This window comes from Labeo rohita, chromosome 1 (assembly GCF_022985175.1).
Source record: "Labeo rohita strain BAU-BD-2019 chromosome 1, IGBB_LRoh.1.0, whole genome shotgun sequence".
In the NCBI taxonomy this organism is placed as follows: domain Eukaryota; kingdom Metazoa; phylum Chordata; class Actinopteri; order Cypriniformes; family Cyprinidae; genus Labeo; species Labeo rohita.
Window position 1 is genome coordinate 41169503 of NC_066869.1, and position 17436 is coordinate 41186938.

Consider the following 17436-nt stretch of genomic DNA (forward strand, 5'->3'; position numbering starts at 1 on the left):
GTATGGGTAAAAGGAAACATGCTTGACCTTATACTGACCTTACATGACCTTATATACTGATATACTGACACCTATTTGGAGTTGTTACAGGATACACTACAACATCAACTACAACATTTTCAAAAAGAAAGCTACAATGCCATGTAAATATTTAAAGGTTCAGGTGCCATGAGGCTTGAGCAAGACAGAGACTTGCAAATTGCTTCTGCACTTTCAAACACGGGCTGGTGTCAGATACACAGCAAAGATGTGCAAATCAGCCAATTTAAAACCAGCAGTATGCCCAAAGAGAGCAGAAAGTTTGATTGGGTACTGCAATGCATTCAAATAATATACAGACGTCACGCATTACATTAACAGATTGTCTCGAGACTCTTTAGACTTTGTGTATTCTTTCAGTCTGTCTAGACCATGAAAAGTGAGGGAGAGAAAGTGTGATTGAGTCCATATTCCCTCACCTTAAACACCACAGAGCTGTGAAGTCTGTCACTAATAATTGTCAGGCTGCCAAACTCACTATACATCAGCACTGCATCTGAAAATGATGACATGTCTGACTACATTTGAAAATCCAGCAAATCAGTTTATCAGATGATGCTGATTGATGATGATGGTGATGTGAGGGCTGAAGAGGCTGCATTGTTCTCTAAGGATTGATCTGTGACAATGCCAACTCAATATTTCGCTTCAAGGAGCTCTCAGAGCACATTCTCCCCTTTTGACTGATTAAACTGTTCTGTCTTATAAAATTAAAGCTGCAATTGAGATAATCACAGACTCCCTCGCCTTTGACATTTTTCTCTTTTAGCACTTTATATTCATACTTATGACGTGCTGTAAAAATTCAAATATATTTTATTTAGCAGAGGTGCATTAAAATGATCAAAAGTGACAGTGAAGATATTTGTTAAAGGGATAGTTCACCCAAAAATGAAAATTTCCCCATGATTTACTCACCCTCAAGCCATTTAGGTGTATATGATGTTCATCTTTCAGACGAATGCAATCAGAGTTATATTAAAAAACTTCAAAGCTGCTTAATGGCAGTGAATGGGCATTGAGATTTGGAAGTCCAATGAAGTGCATCCATCCATCATAAAAAGGGGGTTAATAAAAGACTTCTGAAGTGATTCAGTGCATTTGTTTAAGAAAAATATCCATATTAATGTAACGTAAGATCCGGTCAGAATATGCTAGTCTCACAAGACTAGCAATATTTTTCTTACACAAACATATCGATTGACCATTATAAGCCCCCGGAGCCATGTGGAATACTTTTTATGATGGATGAATGCACTTTATTGGACTTCAAAAACTCAACAGCCATTCACTGCTATTATAAAGCTAGGAAAAGTCAGTACATTTTTAATATAACTCCAAACATATTCTTCTGAAAGAAGACAGTCAAATACATCTAGAATAGACTGACGCTAACTGAATCATGGGATAATTTTCATTTTTGGGTGAACTATCCCTTTAATAATAATGTTACGAAAAATCAATTTGAAATAAATGCAGTTATTTTTCAATTTTCTATTACATTTTAAAATATCATTTAAGGCGAGACACTGCAAAATTATAATATGAATTACTAATAGTTATCACCTTACTTACCCAGTTGATTGATTAAGGATAAGTTCAAAAATGTTTTTGTATTTCAAGTTTTCTAAAATGTTAGGTATAAATATGCAAATGAGGCATTTATATTTAATGAAATATGTGCTAATTTGCATACATTTCTAGTACAAAAATTTAAACACTGGATGAAGTCAGTTTCAAATTTCTTGTTTAATTTTTTTGACATACTGGAGTCAGAGGGAATTTTGGGTATCTCATTTTGTCACACCATAAATCAGAAAAAACAGAACAGACAGAAAACAGTGTGTTTTTTAACCTTTTTTTTTCAGGGAATAAAATAGTATAAAATCAAGCAAATTATATATGAACAAATCCCTCTGTAAAAACCTTTAGGATATAGATACAAATAAAAAGTCTGGTGTGTGTAAGTGCTACTGAAGTGGAGATTTATGGCTCAGTGTACAAGAAAAAAATCATTTTGTAAAAACAGCCTTTATAAATATGTTTTGTTATTCAAATCTATTGGCACAAATAGATAAAGTGCTATAAAAGAAACACTTAAAAATGTCTTTTGGATGTTTTTTTTTCCACTAGTCTGACAAAACACTTTATAAAAAAACAAAAAGCCCAAAATCTCAAACTTGACAGGTGCATGAAAATACTGTGTTTTGCCTGCTGTGTTTCCTCTTAAAGAGAGATTTTTTTTTAATTTCAATAATATTTCACAATATTACAGATGGAGTAAATGCATCTTTGGTGAATATAAATTAAAAATATTAAAAATAAGGTAACTGAAAGATGTGACAATATTATCATAAAGGCAAAGCACTGAGGGGCCATTAAAACCTTGCAAGTTAGAGCAAAGTTACTGAACTGTTAATTAAGGTTTTTAAAATTCCTCAGGGGATGCTGTGTGATATCAGCATTTCACACTTTTTAAAAATCTGATGAAAGTTATCAAATTGGCATCCAGCAGCGTTTTGATTAGATGAAAAAAAATGTTTTCAACTATTTTGAGATAATTACTGCTCTGTTGATTTGGATGATGTATACAATTGTTGAAAGCATGTGAAATGCATTGAGTTCAGCCACAATGTCTGCAAGACCTCTCAATGTCTCAACCATAAAAATATGACTATTTTACAAAAGCAATATAATCATTTTAAGTGACTTTGATCCTTATTGGCTTTTATTAGTTAATAATCATTCTGAAACACAGACTGTTGATGGGCGAGAAAACCTAGGCCCTGTATTCAGTACTCTCACTTTATCACTCTGTGAAGACAGTCATATCAAAAAAAGTATATAGAGGAAGCACTGAACCGGCCACAGGAGGCATTCCCGCCATCTCTGTCAGCTTTTCCCTTTTAAGATGAGGCCACGTCAGCCAGCTTTGTCTCCTCAGGGTGTAAACTTTATCTGGATGTGTCTGCCATCATGATCACAGCTCTGGCAGTGAAGTCTCACGAGTTTAAGGGTGTAAGATTTGCTCATTGTTGAACAATGTTGGTATGCGTCACTAGTAAGCCACAATATTATTCTCGGTAAACTATCACACAGTATTCTTGTTGCCATGTAAGGGAGTGGAGATTATAAATTCATCGAAAATATTCACTTGTTTAGGTGTTCATTTGTATTTCAAAAGCATTTGATTATTGCACATAATTTTGATTAAAAGAATTCCACTTCCAAACAAAGATTCACATATAATGTACTCACCCCCTTGTCATCCAAGATGTTCATGTCTTTCTTTCTTCAGTCGTAAAGAAATTATGTTTTTTGAGGAAAACATTTCAGCATTTTTCTCCATATAATGGACTGCTATGGTGCCCCGATTTTGAACTTCCAAAATGCAGTTTAAATGCGGCTTCAAACAATCCCAAATGCAGTTGTAAAAGATCCCAGCCAAGGAAGAAGGGTCTTATACTTTAATAATTAATTTTGATTAATTATTGTTTCAGAAGAAACCCACTGTAATTTACCATTTGCGTTTTTTATTGTAAAAGTCAAGTCAAAGTTTATTTAAATAGCGGAATCTAAAGAATGAATCTGGCTTGTTTATATTTATTTCAGAGTTTCTTTTCAAACAAAGTAAAATCATTAAAGAGTAGGTGGTGTATTCATCAGTCATTAAAATGATAAAACGGCGCTAATAATGAAATATGAGTCCAAACAGGTGTGACCTTCAACACTGACCTTCAAACACTGTCACATGTGATGGATCTGATGCTCCCCCTCCTCACACTTTCAAATGAGACACCTTCCCACCTGCTCATCCATCCGTTCATTGATTCTTTAGAGACCCCGGGCTTCCTCTACAACATTATCATGGATATGTGTGTCTACTTTTGCTAAATAAAAACCACAGCAAATACTCCAATGCATTTCATGACTAATACCAATACTTCTAATTTTGATTAACCTTTGATTAACCATTATTAATAACTGAGTAAAAATAGCAACAAAACTGGCATGTAAGAATGATTTCTGAAGGATCATGTGACACTGAAGACCAGAGTAATGATGCTGAAAATTCAGCTTTGCATCACAGGAATAAATTACATTTTAAAATCTATATTGAAATAGAAAAGAAAAAGTGACAAGCCATTCCTTTTGCAAGACATTAAAACATGGCAGTATGGGAATGGTTTTTCACCTGTCACGCACTCATTATAAGAAAATATATGTAGATTAGCTGTGACAGATGATGTGTGGATCTAGTCCTCATTTTTACAATTTATTTTTACAATACTACTACCATTTTATTTTTTCTTTTCTATTTCAATGTAGATTTTAATATGTCATTTATTCCTGTGGTGCAAAGCTGAATTTTCATCATTGCTTCAGTCTTTAGTGTCACACGATCCTTCAGAAATCATTCTAACATGCCAATTTTGGTGCTTAGTTATTAAAAATGGTTCTAATTATGATCCAGTATCAATGTTTTGCTGCTTTTTCAGCAAATGAACAGAAAGTTTAGTGAATGGCATTAAACAAATCTTTTGTAATATTTCTACTTTCACTTTGATCAATAATTAAACACACACTTGCTGAATATTAACTCTTTAAAATCTTATTTACCAGAAACCTAAAACCTGAATTGTAATATTTTCGGAAAATAATAAGCAGGTTTTAAAACTTTTGATAATAAGAAATATTTCTTGTGCACCAAATTGGCATATCGTAATGATTCCTTAAGGATCACGTGGCAGTGACGACTGGATTAATGCCTGCTGAAAATTCAGTTTTACCATCACATGAATAAATTACTTTTTACAATATTTTTAAAATAGAAAACAGTTATTTTAAATTGTAATAATATTCTATAATATTACTGTTTTACTGTATGTATGATCAAATAAATGCAGCTTTGGTGAGCATGGACACTTCTTTCAGAAACATTTAGAAATCTTACCTACCCCAAACTTTTATACACTTTTGACTTTTTTAACACTAGCTATAAACAGCAACGCGTCTCACCCAAGATGGAACATAATACCATCAACAATGACTTTAGAAAGTGTAAACACTCATTTAGTTGACAGCAGTAAAAGGCCGCAACTAAACATCTCAGAATAGAGAAAATCTCCAAAATGAAGAACAGTAACTGGGAGTGGTTTCCTTGGCATGCCTTTAAAATAACTCATTCTTTGATTCATTAAAAAATTATTTTAGAGTGTTTTGCGATTAACTTGATAAACATCATGCTCTCCCTTATTTTCTTTCCTCTCAGCAATCTGTTTTCCTTCCTGCCTGTTAACACAAGATTTACTATGCTGTACTCACCAGGTCTAACTTTCCTGCTTCGCTGGTTGTTTGTCTAGGAAGGCGCCTTTAGCTACGTCCACACTGGTGTGTAAGCATGTTAAGAGGGTGAGCATCTAATTGCAGCCTTAAAAAAATCCCCTGAAAACAAACACACACAGCCTCAAGACATCACTGCTCACACATTCGTACAAGATGCAAACACACTTGCCCAAAATAAGCCTGAGAAACATTCAGTCACCACAGTCACCTGACTCACCAGTGATAACATTTAAGGACAGGAAGCAGTGAGGGCAACCCAATGACCATCCAGAGCCCTCAGGCTTGGTTTTGGACGGTGTGCTGCTCTTATCTTCTTCGTGATTGCTCGAGCGAAGCATTCCCTGGCATCTAGGACTTTAAATCTTATAAAACACAATCAAATGTCAGTGTTTATATTCTCTTTTATTCGCTTTTCTTCATTTATGGTTCTGGGTCATTGGTGGATTTATTTCTCAATATCATCATGTAAAATTGATGTGAAAAACCTTCATGATCATTTGGCATAAATTCAGCATAAAGCGTATAGCCAGAGTTGGGTACTAACTGATTACATGTAATCTGGATTAAATAATAATTTACAGATTCTCTCTAATTCTTCTTTTTTTCTCTCCAAAATTTTCCATTCTTACATCCTATACTACTATTTAGCTATGACTATATTCATAATACAGAATGGTCATGTAAATGTCATGTACATAAATTTGCAAACCATGCATCTGAATTAAAAAAGCACCTCCTAAACAAATTAGACATTTATAAAACAAATTATTATGCAGGTTACAAAACACTGCTGATGTATACTGCCAGTCAAAAGTTAATGTTTTCTCTTCTGCTCGTCAAGCCTGCGTTTATTTGATCCAAAATATAGCAAAAGCAGTTATATTGTGAAATCTTTTTACTATTTAAAATACCTTTCTGTTTGAACATAACGATCCTTCAGAAATCATTCTAATATGCTGATTTGCTGTTCATGATCTTACTGTTCAAAAACTTTTGACTGGTAGTGCACAGCTGTGAAACTATATCACTATATCCAGAGTGACATTCAGTAACTGTTGATTCTGGAAGACTAGACAAAAAATGTTTGAACTTGAAAGACTTTGGGCATGTAATGTCATTGTATTTATGTTTATTAATTTTTGTTTGTATAATGCAGGGACTCTTTTTATCAGCCGAAAATATTAAATATTTATCTAAAATATCTCTGAGGAAGTTATTATTTTAATAATATAATAACACATCTGCATGTTTACCGTTAGATGTTGCTTAATGGTCACACTGACGAGCGGGTAAACAAATTAAATATTTCTATTTTTATGATTTAATTATTAGCTTTTGTCAACTCACAAACCCACTCCAGTTCTTACATTAAGCCCCGTTTGATAAACTTTGGTTTAATGTAACGTTTAATACATTTTATAATTTTGATGTTGAAACATCATATTTTTTCTTTTAGCTTTTTTGCATTTTATTTTGTTGACCACAATATTATTATTGATAATTGTTGAGAGAGGGGCATTTTTGGTTAATTTTGAAAAAAGGACAGAAACAAAACACCAACATAGTACGTTTAGTGGTAAGTTTAAAACAAGTTTGATAAAAAGTGATCTAAAAAGTAGTCAGAATACAATACTTAAAATGAGAAACCTAAATTAACTCACTAGTTGCAGTTTCATCATGTAACATGTAATCAGTAATTGACTGCAATTTGTAAGTAATCTACACAGGTCTAGCCTATATTTTACGATAGGTAGTGTGCTTATTATTTAGTGAATTTCTTGTGGATCGACTTTACATATCTATTTATAATAATAGCTAGCCTAACTTATTTTTTTGGCGCAGACAGAAACAAGAAACCAGAGTTTTTCGTGATATAACTGTGATATACAAATATATTATAAACACATAAATAACAACAGTACCTGCCTTGTCGATGTATGTCTGATACGCAAACTGTTCGCGAGCAAGAAGTGATGCCATTCAGGGTTGCCAGGGTCTGCCTATCAAACTCTTCCAATAAACACAGTTCAAAAGCTCTGTTCATTAAAACTTAATATCTAACACTTAATATCTAAGTTTTATTATTGGTAAGACATAAAATATTTCTATACAAGGTTTCCATTCAAATATAAGTTGCAATATGTCAAACCTTTAACCCATGGGGGAGCGAGGGGAAATCAAGTATCCTAATTCAATTGAAAAAAAGCGCTCTTGGCAACCCTACTATGGCAACCCTACTTGTTTAGAACCGTTGAAAGCGTGGCGAACGCGGCTTGAATTCATGGCATTTCTATTCATTTCACCACAAACGCTGCTGGGATTTTACCCCCGTGATGTGCAGACCCATATAAACCACAGCTGGTTTAAATGACTTGTGACACACCACTGCCTCTAGCCATGGGATTTCTGCTTGCTGTTTTTCAAATAATTAAATGCTTAACAGAAAAAAAGGAAAGTGATGGAGGCCCGAGGTAAGTCACACAAAGCACATCTACGCACACTTGTTCTAGCTGTTGCTCTCATATAAGCAGGAACGCACAAGAATTGTACGTCATAAGGTTGAAGAGGTTAAAGAGCAGGGTATCGATTCTGTCAGTGCACATTTAGCGGGCCTGAAATCAGGACTGGGTGGCTTGTTTCTTTAAATGGTTTAAGCAAGGGTAAATCTCTTTAGGAAGGACTAACAAGAACTCTCATTGGATACTTCCTCTCACAGACAACAATATATTTGTTTAATTTGAAACATATTTTCTTTAATTCTCCTTATCTAAAAGTGACATTCGCTGTTTTGGCTTGGTACACAATATCATTTGAAACAGCTGTCATCACAGCACACAATATTCACATTCCTGTTAATGTTTTCTGTAGGAAAGTGCTCGGCAAAACATTAAATGAGAATCTAATTAAAATTGAGCAATCCAAATATGTAAATGTCAAAAGCTTTGGGGGTTCCTAGGTTCCAATAAGAGCCATGTTTTTCCTACCACAGAGATATTTTATTAATAGATTTTTGCTAATTATATTTCTCAGTGACTTAAGGCTTTGCAAAATTAGTTTTTAGTATTTGATTAAGCTTTAATCAGTTTTGACTGTTTACACTTTAGGCAAGGGTTTCCATAACGATGCAACTTAACATGAACTATTTACACCGTTCACAGATGTGCAGAGTATGAGAGGATCAAAGGCGCACAATCTGAACCCAATTAATTGAGACGTGATTGGACAGCCTGCCAAATTTGCAGTGTTTTGCAAACAATACATGCTGCTCTTATGCTGCTTCTATCAGACAGATGTGTTATCTATCCTAGGTCTTCAACCGTACTCTTTGGGACACACTTTCCTGCAAACTTTATTTCCAGCCTGCATCAGCACTCCTGGGCTGTGTCTAAAATCTCACCCTCATTGAGCGCAGGTACTTATATATAAATAAATAATTACTTTGCAATTGCTATAAATTTGTGTTCTGTAAATATAGTATGAATGTATTCTGGATGTATTACATTCACCATTTTGCCATTATCGCATGACTTACCAGCGTCAGTTGCATCCTTCACTGCTATTCCCAAATCCTCTCCTGTGTCCATTGTACGCACTCTTTAAAATATCGCTGGGAGCAGCAGGTCATCCGGGTACTTTTTGTGTATTCTTTTATAAGTACTGTGTCACATACTCTCCTTTGCCTACACTTTAAAAAATGCTGGTTTCAGCTTGTTTGGTCTTTTTTAAAAAAACAGTTTTACCCAGGTCCTGGGTAGTTTTTCTGTAACTAAGCTGTTTTTAATGCTGGGTTAATTTTTTTTTCTACCCAATCGCTGGGTTAAGCCTGTCTCTGATGAAACAACCCAGCTGCTGAGTTACAGTCAGCGTGCTGGCTTTTTGAGTCCTCTACAGGAGAGACCAGTTCTCAGCGCCACTGATTTGGTGCACTTCTTCAGCAAAATAAAGCTTTGTATACATTTTATTTAATTTGTAACGTCTTTACTGTGCTGTAAATTGTATTATTTTATGCAACCCAACATAGGGACGAGATGTCAGTCTTGCATGATGGAAGTGACTTTTGCATAAAATAAATGGGTTTTATTCATTATAGTACTGAGTTTAATTTAATTTAATGTTAAAATATGTACTCTAATGTCAGTACTGTTTATTTATAGGCAGATTTTGGAGTCAGTCATGGCATTTTTCAGCTACGAATGAAACGTGAGGCCGTGGTCTGAAGTTTGCAGTTACCCCGGTGAACAACAGTCCTTCACCGGCTCAGATTTTAGTGACACACCGGCACAAGAATTAGCGCTACTTCAGTAAAAAGCAATTACAGAGAACAGTTGAATACACTTAAATTAAAATGTTAAATTTTTTAATGTCTAAAATCCTTGTTAAACGAGTTTAAATGTATGTAATATTGTAAACTATGCTGTATTCACCCAAATAAATTCAATTTGTCTTGTATTTTGTCCATGTGTTCTTGCTTAATGTTGATCTTTTGATTATTGCTGTTGCCCCTAGAAATTCTGTGTGCATATTTCTTTATAAGTTCCAGTTCATTTTAAGTCAGCAATATAATCATTTTTTAACAATAGTTGACTTAAAACAGCTCAGCATGTTGGGTAAAAACATTTTGCCCAACGAGCTGGGTCAAAATAACCCAGAATGTGTTCTGACCAATACTTACCCAGTGCTGGGTTGCCAAATAACCCAAGTTGGGTTGTTTTTAACCCAGCATCTTTTTAGAGTGTACTATATACACTCCAAAAAATGCTAGGTTTAGCCTTTCGGATCATTTTATTGGCTGGTTTTTCTGTAACTAAGCTGCTGGGTTAGTTTTTGTACCCAACTGCTGGGTTGAGTTTATCTCTGACAAAACAACCCAGCTGCTGAGTTATAGTCAGAGCACGGGCCTTTTGTGTCCTGTACAGGAGAGAGCGGTTCTCAGCGTCGCCAATTTGTTCTTCAGCGAAATAAACATTTTATTTTATTTATAAAGTCTTTACTGTACTGTAAACAATATTATTTAACAGCATGTTGGGTAAAAACATTTAACCCAACCAGCTGGGTCAAAATAACTGAGCATGTGTTCTGACCAATATTTACCCAGTGCTGGGTTGCTAAATAACCCAAGTTGGGTTGTTTTTACCCAGCATTTTTTAGACTGTACCATGTACACTCTGAAGTATGCAAATTTGATGCAGCCTTGTGATTTTTCAAGTGATCCTGAAGACCTTGATTGCATAAACTGCCAGTTGACTAAACTGTTAGTCATCTGCTTTTTCTTCAAGACTGCTTATAACTTTTTGAAGTTACATAAAAAGGTAGAATGGTAATTTGAGTCCAAAAAGTAAGACTTTTGTTTAAGACTTGGCTAAATGCTAGTTGATTAAACTAGTTCTTAAGACATAGTCTTAACAAAGTGTCTGTGTTCATGCTTCTGCATGTTTATGCATCTAATTTTCATTTTTGTGTGAACTATCCCTTTAAAGAGGCCATCGGATGGTCATTTTCCACAAGTTGATATGATTCTTTAGGGTCTTAATGAAAAGTCTATAATATGCTTTGGTTAAAAATTCTCAATGGTAGTGTAAAACAACACCCTTTTTACCTTGTCAAAATCAGCTCTGCAAAAATCAACCCATTCTGATGGATTGTTCCTTTAATTGCAAATGAGCTCTGCCCACTCCGCCCCTCTCTTCTCTCTGTGGAGTGATGAGCTGCTCTGAGAGATTGTTTACTTTAGCTGCATTTAGCACGTTTAGCCACGAAACTTGCTAACTAGCACATTATTAGGAAAGGTGATTGCAGAGATTCATAAAAAAAACCTTATACTTACTTCTGCTGTAGGTGAAGCTGGATCACAAATGATTTGCGCTAGCATAGACGCATTTATGTAGATCGGGAGGCACATTCCCTTCACAAACAAATATAATCCACTGCATCTTCAGCGTCTCAGATGTGGCGAGTAAATGACGATCACTATGGTCACGTAATTCATTATTACATCCAACAACACAATACCTCAATTGCTCAATCAGAGATATTCTTGTCTAACTTACATCCTTGTTCCGGTATCAAAACAATGGAGGTTGGACTTTTACAGCTGATCTGAGGTAAGACACTCATGTCAATCAGCTATCGTGGGAGCGGCTTCTGTCGGTGTGATGCCACAAGAATGGCTCGATTTGAAAAGGGGATATTATTTTTACAGATTTAACCACTGCATGGATTTTTATCATTACAGGGTAGATGTGTACATACACTGCCAACACACATTAATGTTCAAACAACATGTAAAAGTGAACTTTGCATCTGATGTCCCCTTTAAAGGGGGGGCATTTTGATTTTCTGAGCAATATGACATCATATTGCTCAGGCCCGCCCACAACTGCTGATGGATTGTCCCGTATTAGCATATTTACACTCTCAGCCAGTTGTACGCTGTCCGCTACTTTCTCCACACTCGAGCAGCTGTAGCGTCTTGTAAGCAAAGCTGTTTTGTATTTTGATATAAGAGTGAAAATAACAGTCTTCGGCCCGGTTTCACAGACAGGGCTTAGGTTAGGCCAAGTTTAGGCCATAGTTCAGTTAGGACATTTAATTAGCTTTTATGAACATGCCTTAGATAAAAATACTACTGGTGTGCATCCTGACACATAACAATGAAACTGACATATTTTAAGATTAGTCAGTTAAAAAAGCCCAGACAAGGCTTAAGCCTTGTCTATGAAACCGGGGGTTCATTTTCTACTGATATTGGAGCCACTGAGGACGCAGTAGATTAGTTTTGTATTTGATGGTAACGCACCAACAAACACACACACACACACACACACACACACACACAAAACGGAAGAGAGGGGTGGGTGAGTAGTAGCTCATTATCACTTAAAGAGACTTGCACTGAAACGGGTCGCTGTGAACAGCTGTTTTTGACAATATAAAAAGCCTGTTGTTTTACACAACCATTGAGGAATTTTAACCAAAACATTTTGCAGACACTTCATGAAGACACTGAAGAATCATAACTTGTGAAAAATGGCATCCAGTGTCCAAAGTCTTACCAATAAAATGGCATCTTTTATGATTGGCTAATGAGAAGAAGAGTCAGTGCCCCCTCAGCAATGCATTCGATAACACTGCAAGTTGGACAAAGCAAATATCCACCTATGCTTTCTGGGGCACTTGTGTCCTAAAGGTCAGAGAGTTGGACTTGAAACCTGAAGGTTGTGGGTTCAAGTCTCAGTACTGGCAGGAAATGTGTGTGGAAGGAGTGAAAATGGTCAAACTTGGTCCTGGTGGGCCACTGTCCTGCAGAGTTTTGCTTTAACCCTAATTAAACACACCTGAACCAGCTAATCAAGCTCTTATAGGCACTTCCAGACAGGTGTGTTGAGGCAAGTTGGAGCTAAACTCTGCTGTACACTGGCCCTCCAGGACCAAGTCTGGACAACCCTTCTGGCAGACAGTGAGAACAATGGGTTCCATGTCTTTTAAAAAATTTCTTGACCGCTTGGAAAATAACTTTATTGACATTTTTAGTTCCTGTTTTCTTCACTGTTAGCAGAAAGTGCAAGCAGCAGGATCTGCACACTTTCTTTATTAATGTTTTTCATTCATTCACTGGTCTGAATTATGTCGCAACAAGTGGGATCACTCTTCAACGGGGTGAAAGAATAAGCTGTACTAAAGTAAGAAATAATGGACATGAGTCAGCATGGACAGGGGTCACAGGAAACAAAAAAGTACTTGCATCCTGTTCTTGTGGGCGACTGCAGTTGGCCATTAGTTCTGACCTTTATTCTAAAGCATCTCGTAGAGGGGACGACTTTAAAAGAACCTGCCACACAACCTTTCAAGCTGTCATACAGCAGAAGCGTAGGCAAGATGAAGAGGACGGTAGTTCAGAAGGCGTGACTCGATGGTGAATTTGCCCTTGACCTTTCAAACTATACAGTTCTGGTCAGTTTGATAGAGAACTAAAGAGAGATGGGGGAAGAGGACGACATAAAACGTTTTTTACGTAATGGAATTTACACTGACCTTTTCATCTCCTCATTCATAATGAAGGAATATGACTAACAACAAAACACTCAGTACCATTATTTATCTGTATTTATTTGTATCGCCCAACGTAAAGAGTGAACAGATATTTAATTATTTTTTTACACTTCTTTTTGATAATGACATTAAATTATAATATATAATAGTAATTATTGGTAATTATAATTATTAAATGTTATTATAAAAATAGAGAGCTTTGTTATATTATTATAATTATTATAATTAATTATTAAAAGTAGCATTAATACATTACTATTAATGTTAACAATATAATAATGTCAGCACATTTTTATGTATTTACCTGAGGCTAAACAAAAAAGCTAAATCTTTATTTATTTATTTGTTTAATTTTTTAATTTCTTGTGATGCTGGCAAATTTATTTTTAGTTTTCAAATTAATTTTTAGTGAAGGTAATAAGCCTGAGAGCACTTTATATTGTTAAAACATTAGAAATTGAAATCACTTTCATATCATGTGAAATGCAACTGTCTCCAATTATGTAATGTCCTCTCTACTTTTGGTCAGAGATGTTGTTTCAAACAAAAGCAAGAACCTTTACCTTCACTGGGGCTTAGAGAGCTGTCAGAATATGCCTCATTTCATAAATTCTACATTTGCTTTTTTCCCCTACCATTAAACATTCATAGCTTCTGTCAAATTTCAGAACTCCCATCTGAGTGCTGCTCATATGGCTGTAGTGAATCGCCCTGTCTGCAACATATGAATTGAAACACACTGCACCCTTGTGGCCAAAACAAATCATTGCTCTGGTTTGGTCGGTAGACATTAGTCAGAGTAACGCTATACATAATTTTTGAATTAAAGGAATAAAAACGAGGCTGTGACGGATAGAAGTATAACAGCTGTACTATTATTTAACAACATAGCGATTATTCAGGTGGTGAAACATCTTTCTAAAAGAAGTAGATAAAAAACTCCATAAAATGGTTTTAAACACAAGAAAAATAGATTGTCTAGGGCCATTCTTTAACGCCGAAGTAAGTCTATGGGCGAGACTTCCGGTTGATTAGCCGCTATAGAGAAATAACGAGAAGAAAAACAACGTGTGGTAAACTGTAAAACTGTTTGCACTACAAACCAGTGTGTTTATAATTAAGTTATTACATTAAAATAATATGGTAAGACACAATCTGCAATATCAAGCAGCAAAATCAGCTGTTTTGTACAGCTAAAATGAGCTGGACCCGGATGAGACTGGAAGCCACTCTTACGGAAAAACATGATTTCATTCCTTTTAAAAAATGTAATGTGCTGCTACCCATAAGGTCTATTCCAAATAGTTAAGAAAATTACATTTGAATAACTAATTTGAATAATTTGATTTCGTTTAATTTATCATTTCAAGGCATTTACATAAACCAGTTTGTTTTTGCAAACAGTGATGACGTTTTTGTGGGCGGGGTCTATCTGATGGCAGAAAATGTAGCAGTCTATGGAAACCATAAAGAATAAAATAATTTGAGTTTGTATTTCAAAATTCTGACTTTATTCTTACAATTCCGAGATAATATCTCACAATTCTGATAAGAAATATCAACTCATTCTCTCTTTTTCCCTCAGCTCAGAGTCATAAGTTTATATCCCATTGTTTTGGCTTTTTTCCAATTAACAAAATCGCTATTGTTGAGTTAAATCGAGTTATAAAGTCGGAACTAGGAAATACAAACTTGCATTTTCGAAAAAAGGTAAGACTTGTGAGATAAAATAGGTAAATGTTATATAAAATAGTATAGTATTTCATGCTGTAAGTGTACAGCTAATATGGGGAATATGTCCTCTGGATATGTGAGTATTGTGTAGACCTATTGTTTAAATCAAAATTATGCTTTAAAAGTAGAGTAATCATAGCAGTTTCATCCATATGTTCATTTAAATGTTTGCTTCAAATGGTGTCTTTGATGACAGTATTCTATAAAAAAAAAATTATTTGCGTTCCGATTCTGACATCCAAAGGCACAACAATACATTTTTTCTCTTATTCCATGGATTTTACCCGTTTCCCTCCACTTGTTACCAGTGTTTTTCTGCCACCACAATGTGTGCGCAGCTGCCAGTGATGTAACTGTAATGTCTACTCCAAATTTATCTATACCAACCAACAGTGTTTATGTGATCTATTAATCATGGAAAAATTACAAACATTTCTGTGAGTGAAACATTAAATGTATTCAGTTTGTTTTTGATTCAAATCATTCATTCAGTACAAAAAAACAACACTTTAAAAAGAATGTTTATAGAAAATCTAAAAAATGTGCACCTGACAATTCACTGGTTTAGTCAAATAAATTAGAAGATGTTTAAGTTCCAAAACATCTGTGTAAACACTTTTATTTTACATTGTGTGCATGTAATCTCTTATAAGGAACAACTGGCTTTGTCACTCATGCAGAAGTGTCTCAGGTTTGTCATATCCAAATAATCTAAAGTCCGCTTCATAAAGATTGTACAGCTTTCTCCTGTCAGCTACTGAAATGTTTGCAAACCAGTCTCGCTCCCAGTTTGCAGCTGTCCTATTGCGGTACCCTGGGGGAAAGCGAATCTGATTTTCCATCCCAAGAATCTCCAACAAATGTTCTGTATCCTCATCAAGTGTTTCCAGTTTCCCAACAAAATCATACTCAATTTGGCACGGATGGCAGAGCCTGTGTATCTGCTGCCAGTGCTCATTGAAAGGCTTCTCCTGTTCAGTCTGTGGATCTAACAGGTACTTAATAAAGTGAGTAAAGGACAATCTAATACCTGCGGCGAAGGCGTCTTGAGCGGAGTCAGGGGGCTTTGAAATATTAGCATAACGCTGAAGTATTACAGAGCCAAACTGTCTGTAGAAATCCTCATTAGGCAGAGCAAACTTGTTTCGGAAAGCAGAAATAAGCCGTACAAAAGGATCCCGTACAAAAAGGAACTTAGTGTAATTCTTCAGCTTGTGATGCATCAAAGGACGCGAGAAGCGACCGAAGAGTTTCCAAAACTTGTTAAATGTCAGATGCAGAGTTGCATTGTGGGATAACGCTGATGGTATGTCAAGAGGATCCAGATACGGAGCTCCATCAGGTGCCTTCAGGTTCTGGCTGAGCACAATCATGACTCGTTTCCAATTGGTGCATGCTACCTTCGGTACAAAACAGTAAATAACACCGTGATGATCATCCACAATGAGGTGGTCCAGGGCTTTGCTTGGAATCTGGTCAAATGTCTTCAGTTTTCCTGGGAAGTTGAAGCTGGTGTTGGCTGAGCAGAGTTCCCTTATTAAACGTCTACGATGTGCTTGACGCAGTTTGAGGTGTGTTGGAGAAGAGCGTGTTAAAGTTTGTGTTAGGTTGCTTAGGAGAGTTGTGATTGTCAGGTTTGGTTTGACTGACCCGCTTGACTCTTTCCAGAGAAATGAATCCTCACTTGTCCAGTGTCCAGAGGACATCATGCTTGTGGGTAATGCAGGAGATGATGAAGCCACGTGCAAATAAAAAGTCCCATCTCTCACGTCATCCCAGTGAACTATTATGAAGAATATGATAAATAATGTTCCCAACAGAAGGAAAAACTGAAGCTGCTTCAGCATTTTCACTGGAAACTATTGAATGATATGGAAACTACCCAGCTGGAATATGTAACACTTTCATCTCTGGAATCAGCCAAGTTGAGAATTCTGGAAAAAAACCCACAAAATTCGTACATGTACATTGCAGTTTCTTTTCAAAATCTGTTCCCGTAAAATATAATCCATTACTCACCTACATATTGTCTTCTTGTGCTCTACATTTCAGAATGTTCCACGTGCAAACTGTTAAGATGGCAGAAATGCTTGAAGTTACATATGTAAACTCACAGTAGGGTGTGAACATAGAGAAATGCTCCGCCTTGAAGCCAGAACTAAATCATATGCCGTTATTCCAGAGGGTTCAGCTCTCTACCGCAAATATTCACAGGAAACCACAGCTGAAAATAAACCGACCGGCTTGTAGTGTCGACTTCAGAAAAAG

The 17436-nt window shown here is 35.7% G+C and overlaps 1 protein-coding gene across 2 annotated transcripts; it reads right to left on the reverse strand.

Moving 5' to 3' along the window:
• Positions 1–15817: 15817 nt before the first annotated feature.
• LOC127169088 (carbohydrate sulfotransferase 12) lies at positions 15818–17250 on the reverse strand. Of its 2 annotated transcripts, none has more exons than XM_051116248.1 (2): positions 17192–17250; positions 15818–17102 (listed from the first exon to the last, which is right to left on the reverse strand). In XM_051116248.1, the coding sequence occupies exon 2, from the start codon at positions 17013–17015 to the stop codon at positions 15837–15839; it is 1179 nt and encodes a 392-aa protein (XP_050972205.1). In that variant the 5' UTR covers positions 17016–17102; positions 17192–17250; the 3' UTR covers positions 15818–15836. The 2 variants fall into 2 exon arrangements, with proteins under 2 accessions (XP_050972205.1, XP_050972204.1); XM_051116247.1 differs by having other exon boundaries at positions 17188–17245.
• Between the last annotated feature and the right edge of the window lie 186 nt (positions 17251–17436).

Coding starts and splice junctions, on each gene's coding strand:
- LOC127169088 (XM_051116248.1), bottom strand. CDS start 17,015: ATGCTGAAGCAGCTTCAGTTTTTCCTTCTGTTGGGAACATTATTTATC.